General features: G+C 20.1%; 1 protein-coding gene across 1 annotated transcript; it reads left to right on the top strand.

The window, feature by feature from the left end:
- Positions 1-4,991: 4,991 nt before the first annotated feature.
- N7478_008000 (uncharacterized protein) lies at positions 4,992-5,228 on the top strand (the record flags this gene model as incomplete). The annotated part of the gene is made up of 1 exon (XM_056924214.1): positions 4,992-5,228. The coding sequence occupies one exon, from the start codon at positions 4,992-4,994 to the stop codon at positions 5,226-5,228; it is 237 nt and encodes a 78-aa protein (XP_056776940.1).
- Between the last annotated feature and the right edge of the window lie 2,821 nt (positions 5,229-8,049).

Raw genomic sequence — 8,049 nt, 5'->3', positions numbered from 1 at the left:
AAATAGCTCTACTATAAAGCTTTTTTAATACTAAAAAACAGCTTATATCCAAAGGCTGTAAAAGATAGGATGTATATAGGGATATATAGATTAGAATAATCTGGTTTTTCTCGTAAAGTTAATTAAATTTAGGGATTAAATAGCTTCTATAACTATTGAGGACTAATAGATAGTATTTCCTAACTCTTTCTTTAGTATTTAGAATAAAATAATATTCTAGAAATAGTTTTCCTTTAAAAATAAAAAGTAGAGACAAAACACTTTTAGAAGCTTAAATATATTTAATTATAGTGATCTATTTATAATTTTTAGCTTATAAAAGATATCTTTTACTATAGTATTCTACTAAAGAAATAATCTTTTATATTAAACTAATATCTATAGTAAAACTACTTTTATTAAAATTAAAGATATTGTCTGAAACAATACCCTATTTTTTAATTATTATTTAAATTAAATTAAACTATAGTTTAATAATTTGAGGATCTTCTAAAATAGTTCTCTAATAGTTATATTATTATAAGAAATAACTAGAGAGGTTTAGTTATTATTTAATAAACTCTATAAACTAATTTTTACTAATACTAAGTAGTAGGGTAGTAGAAAATATATTTTTCTATATATAAAGTAGAATATTAGCTATATCTTACAATATAGATAAATTAAGAGCTATATCTCTTAAATCTATACTTAATAACCAATTTTCTATTGATTCTTCTTCAATTTTAAAGAAAATATAATAACCATATTGTTATTTAATATATAATTAATATCTATTAAACTAGGCTTTTAAAGTTAAGACTAGTAGTTAAAAAGACTATATAATAGTAGTAGTAGAGGTATATTTACTATCTTTTATAGCTTATATAGCTAATAAAAGATAACCCTTCTATTTAATTAGCTTTTCTTTCCGATCAGAGTATTAGGATAGTATCTTTATTGTAGTTTTAAAAAAAAGTACTATTTTAAAAGTAGATTTTTAATAGGGTCGCTCACCTAATCGGGTTACTTAGTTAACTAAGAAATATATTATAGGCTCCTTAGGATATTAGCTAAGTCTATATAGCTAGGTATTAAAGGATTATATAATTAGATTAATTAGTAGAGATAGTATAGAGTCTAGTATTTATAGTAATAGTTATAGTAGCTATAGTAAATTAAGAAATAAATCAGGAGATAATAAGTAGTTTAGGCTAATTAGGTTATTAAAATAAATAAAATCTTTTTCTATCTATTATTTAAGGCTATATACTTAGGCTCTCTTATTTAAAATAATATATTTAATAAGTAAGTAATATATATAAATAAGTAATATATCCTATCTAAAATATAATTATAAATTAGTACTTAATTAATTTAACTACCTATTATATTACTAATTTATCTCTAAACCTTAGGAAACTTAATTAAGTAAGAGGATAGGATCTTATTAGTTATTTAAGCTATAAAGAACTAAGAAATTAGTACTATTTATACAATAATATATTATTTTAATATATCAGAGCTAATACTTTACTACTATCTTTATAGTATTTAAAACTATATAAATTAATAGAAATCGAAGATAAAATACTTTAAAGATAAATCTTATTATTTAATAATTATAGAGTAATACCTTAGTTAATTACTATATAAAAAACTATAAATATTCTTCTTAAGACTTATAAAATAATCCTTATTTAAATAATTAAGGAAAAATAGGTTTATAGCTTTATAAAAAGATATCTTAAACTATTAAACTAATTCTTAAGATATTATAATTATAAAGGGCTAAAGCAGAATTTATATCCAATTAAACTAGGCTATATACTATATATAAAAAGCTTAAAAAGATAATTATTAAATAGATATTCTATATATTAGATTATTATAGTTATATATACTATATAACCTTATATTAGGCACTAGCCTATAATAGTATCCCTCCTTTAGAGTAGTTCTTCTTATATATATTATAGTTATATTTAATTATCTTTAGATCTATAATAGAGTTAAATAAAGCTAAATTTTCTTTCAAAGATATATAATACAGAGTAATCTTAAATATTATTAAGACTCTATTAGATCTATTTTATTTAATCTATCTCTTTTATTAGGGCTTTATAATAATATCCTTAATTAATTTTCTTATATCTTATATTTATTATCTTTTCTACTTTATACTTAAGTTCTTTATTAACTAATATTAATAGGGGATATAAATTATCTATAATTTATAATAGAAATAGATCTAAAACAACCAGTTTAACTAGCTTTATGTAGAATACTAGATAGATATTAGTAAATATCTTTAATTATACTATATAAAATATAGGAATATCTAAAACTTAATATTAGATATAAAATTAGTCTAGCTTCTTTAATTATTATTATATATATATATTCTATACATTTAACTATACCTAGTTATCTTTCTTATAGACTAGTGTAGCCTATTATTACCTATTTAATTACTTTTCTTATAGAGCTTATATAGAAATAATTATAGCTTAGGCCTAATTAATAGCTTCTTATAATTAATTTATAAATATTTTATCTATAATTCCTAGTTATATATAGATTTTATAAGATTCCTTTATCTTTTTTCTTTTAATAAGATTAATATAGTAACTATATATAAAGAAGAAAAGGGATAGTCCTATTATACTAATATTTCAATTATTAATTACTATAGTAATAATAAGAAGTAGTATATCCTAATTATTCTAAGTATAGGTTATAAATATATATAAGATCTATTTAACTTCTTAGTTTATATACTCTATGATACTATCAGATTATAGATAGAAAGTAGTCAATAGTCAATATTAAATCAATAGCTTCTTATATATTATTTACTAGAATATATCTATAAATTAGGATCTATAATTATTTATAACTACTTATAATAGCCTATATATAGTATATATAAAAGTAAATAAAGAATATATCTATTACTTTTTTAATAGTTATTTCTACTATACTTATAAGAATTATATTTTTTATAAGCTAGTCTATAATTATTATTAAATTTGTTATATCTATATATACTATTAGGGGTAGTTCTATAATAAAATCAATAGATAATTCTATCTATATTTATTATAGAATTAGTAGTAGTTTTAGTAATCTATACTTTATATTATATTATATAATACTATAGTTATAAACTATATAGTTTTATAAGAAGTATTATATATCTCTTACTACTTCTAGCTAGAAGAATCTCTATAATAGTATTATATAGATAGTATCTTAACCAGGATATATTATAATATAAGAGTTATAGATCTTCTATATAATCTCTATATATAATATCTTATTATTTAGGATCTATATCTATTATCTAAAATAAAATTGTCTTTATTTATCTAGATAGTACTCTAATAGGCTTACTTATTTTTATATTTACTTTAGTAGCGATTCGCTAGTCTCCCTCTACTAAGGTTTTATATATCTTCTAATACTCTAGATTAATAAATCTTATATTCTTCTATTCTTATTATAATATAGAATCCTTAAATAAAGATATTTTCTTCTTAAAGTTAATTCTCTCTATTACTAGTAAGTTAAGTTATCCTATCTTAATCTATACCTTTTTTAATAGGGTTTAGAACTAATTTAATAGCTTTTTATCTATAATATACTATAGGATATCTTAGCTTTATTATAAAAGTATATTAAATCTTATAATAAGCTTCCTAAAATAATACTTTAGTTTATAGTTAAATTTTATAAGGATATCTATCTATCTTATTTATTATTTATTTAGATATTATATTTTATTAAAGTATTATAGGTTTTTATAGTCTATTATAATAGTAAATTAAGATATTATCTTTAACTTTAGTCTCTACTCTTAGAGAATATATATAATTACTAGTAACTCTTTATTATAAATCTTATAATTTAACTCTACTAGTAATAGTTTCTAAGAAAAGTAGATATATAGATATAGTTACTTATTTAGCTTATATTATAATAAGATAGCTTTTATAACCTATTCTAATATATCTATCTTAATAATAATTTCCTCATTCTCTTTAAAATATACTAGAATTAAGATATTAATAAAGAAGCCTTTTAATTCTTTAAATATTTATTAATAGTTATTATTCTATATAAATTAGATATCTTTTCTTATTAATTTTATTAGGAATACTAAGAGATTAGTAAATTAGGATATAAATAAATAGTAAAAGTTAATAAATCTAAAGAAGCTTTATATATCTTATATTATTTTTAATATTTCCTATTTTTAGATAGCTATAATCTTTTTAAGATTAATATAGATTTATTTATCTACTTATATAATAAACCCTAGATATTTTATAGAATTTTATTTAAACTTTGATTTTCTAATATTATATTATAGGCCTACTTCCTATAGTTTCTATAGTATTTATTTTACTTTCTATTAAGAATCCTTTAATAATCTATTATTATATATAATAATATTATCTATATATATAAATATAAAATTATTAAAATATTTTTATAGAGTCCTATTAATATATCTCTAAAAAGTTATTAGTATATTAGTTAGTCTAAATAAAGTAATATTCTATTTATATAGATTATACTATATATCTAAAACACTATTTTCTATTCTTCTTTTAGTTAGATATAAATCTTATAGAAAGTAATATTAATATCTAACTTAGAAAACTATTTAGTCTATCCTATATTCTTTAGTATCTCTCTAATTAATAATAATAAATAATAATTCTTTATTATTAATTTATTTAATCTATAGTAATTAATATAGAATTATACTTCTTTATTTAGTTTTTTTATTAGTAGGACTAGAGCTATAGTAAATAATTTACTTATTTAGATAAAGCTTTTTCTAAGAAGATCTATTAATATCTTTTATATATAAAGAAACTCTTTTTTATTTATACTATAGAGAGAACTAACGTAATTCCCGGGCGGGTCGTACACCCAACCGAGCCGGACACCCCATCAAAAATCACGTCTTCCTACCGATATACCAACTTTAACCAACCACCATGCCACCAATTCGCGCCCAATCGTCTCGGAATTCTGCCGAAAAAGAGGGTAGGATCTTATTAGCCATCAAAGATATCAAAAATGGCTGTATCAGCTCTGTCCGCGCAGCAGCAACTCTATACGTAATCCCCCATACAATGCTAGCTGATCGTGTCAATGGTGTACAATCACGCGTCGATATACACCCAAATAGCCATAAATTGACAAAATTAGAAGAGGATTCACTTATTGAATAGATACTTTCTATAGATATACATGGAGCAGCGCCTAGACCAGCTACTATATAAGAGATAGCTAATATACTACTAGCTATATATAGTAGCTACTCTCCACCTACAATTAGTAAAAATTGGCTATCAAATTTTATAAATCGACATAAAGAGATTCAATCACACTTCTCTAGGCGCTATGACTATTAATATACATTAAACAAAGATCCTAAATCGCTACGAGAGTGGTTTTCGACTGTATAATGTATTATTAATAATAACGGTATACAGACAGAGGATATCTATAACTTTAATAAGACAGGATTTGCAATAGGTCTTATTTTAACACAGAAAGTACTTATATATGCTAGATACTACAGTCGGAGAGCTATATTACAGCCAGAAAACCGTAAATAGATCACTATTATTAAAACTATTTATATAGATAGTTATTTACTACTACTATATATAATTTTTAAAGGTAAAGTTACTATCACTAGTTGGTTTAATAATCTACCAAAAGACTAGCGATTTAAGGTCTTAAATAATAGCTAGACTACTAATAAAATTGGTCTATATTAGCTACAGAATCTATTTATCCTATATATAAATTTATATATATATAGCCGGTTTCGGCTATTAATTCTTAATGGCTATAGTAACTATCTTATAACTAAATTTAACCAGATCTATATAGAAAATAATATTATACTACTTTATATATCTATATATTCTTTATATTTATTATAACCACTTAATATTAGATATTTTATAGTACTTAAATATATATATAGTTACTTTATAAACAATCTTATATATATAGGCTATAACTATATTAATAAGTTTAATTTTTTAGATAACTACTAATATATAGGACTAGAAGTATTCAAAAAGCCAATTATTATTTAAAATAGCTTTATAACTACTAGCCTAGTACCTATTAATCTAGAAAGAGTACTTTTAAAGCTTAATATCTCTCTACAAATACTAATACCCCTAGGAAGCTAACTAAGTAGTAGATCTAATTAATTTATACCAAAAACGCTAAGAACTATTATTCAACTATAAAAATAAGCTTCTATAATAAAAGATCTATTAAAACAATAGTTAAATAGCCTACTAAGCCTATTAAAGACTATATTAGATTAAATTATTAAAGGCCATTATATATTGTTATATAATATAGTATTACTAGTATAGGAAAACATAAATTTATATATAGCCAATAATAAAAAACACCAAAAATATAATCAATTAAATAGATAGATACCTTATAATACTAACCTAATAGTTAAAGAGGGCCTATAACTAGCTATATAGCTAAATTTACTAGATAAAACTACTCTAGTAGATTTAAATATATAGGATAAAATACCTATTTAACTAGATCAGCTAGCTAAAAGGGCTCTATCTTAATATAATAGATATAGGAATATTAACTATAAGATTAATTAATATATAAATCATATTATTTAGCTAAATTAATATATATTAGCTAATATATATTAATTTAAATTTTTCTAATAGGTTAGGATATATAGCTTAGTTAGGTATATAACCTATCTAGGAATTATATTATATAGAAATAGTTTTTTAATATTATTATAATCTTATTTTAGAATAATTTTATAATTAATTCTTAGTTAATTTAAGAATAACTTATTAATTAACTACTAGTTAAAGATATTTAAATATTATTAATAATATTTTAGTAGCTTATTCTTAGGATTATTCTATTTCTTTAGATATAGTGTTTTCTTAATATTATCTATTATAACTTTATTAATTTATAGTTAATTTAGCTACTTCTCTCTATAAATAAAGTTATATACTTCTTAGATTATTAGCTTTTTAATCTATATTCTTCTTATATTAGTCTAATTATATAGTCTATATAGTTCTAATACTTTATCTACTTTTTATTTCTTATAAATATATTAATATACCCTTTCTTTATAAAGTATTAACTATTAATATCTTATAACTAAAGATCTTCTAATATTATACTATTCTTTTACTAGGAAATAATATATATAAATACTTATTCTTATTAATAATTATAAATATCTAGATTAAAATATATAATCTAGGTAATTTAGTCCTAATTTAGAACTACTCTATCTAGGATCTATATAAATATCTTAATATACAAGAGATTAAATAATTAAACTAATACTTTACTTATAATTATATAATAATAATATCTACTATTAACTAAAGCTTATATAAATTAGATTTTATTTACTTTAGTATTAACTAGAAATAGTAGTATTTCTTATTTTAGTAATTTTTTAACTCTTTTTTATTTTTATTTATAACTTAGAACTAAAATTACTTTTTTCTTAAATTCTTACTTAAAAAAAGTTTATTCTTAGAAGTTAATATACTTAACTTATAGTTAATTATATATCTAGCTTTCTTATCTTTAATCCTATAGAAATATCTCTTTTTTAGTTTTTAGTACTATATAGCTAATAAGAAATACTTTATAATAAAATAGTCTTATTTATTATAATAAAGATATCTTCCTTTATTTTATTATCTCTCTATCTTTTTATAATTAATCTACTTTATTTATCTATTTATTTTAGATCCTAATTAGTAGTATTTTATATAGAACTTAGCTTAGTTAATTATAATAATTAAGATCTAATCTATTAAGTCCTAGTACTACTAAGTATATATATAATATAATCTTTCTAGAGTATTAATACTAGGGTTATCTATATTAATACTAATTTTATAAAACTAAGTAATAAGATCTATCTATTTACTTTATTATACTATTTAAAAGTATTTATATTATAAACTCCTTCTCTAATCTAAATAGGAATTTTATAAAAGATAT

This window comes from Penicillium angulare (assembly GCF_028827245.1).
Source record: "Penicillium angulare strain IBT 27051 chromosome Unknown utg000005l_segment0_segment0, whole genome shotgun sequence".
Taxonomy (NCBI): domain Eukaryota; kingdom Fungi; phylum Ascomycota; class Eurotiomycetes; order Eurotiales; family Aspergillaceae; genus Penicillium; species Penicillium angulare.
The sequence above is the reverse complement of the archived record's forward strand: the minus strand, read 5'-3'. Positions and strand labels throughout refer to the sequence as shown.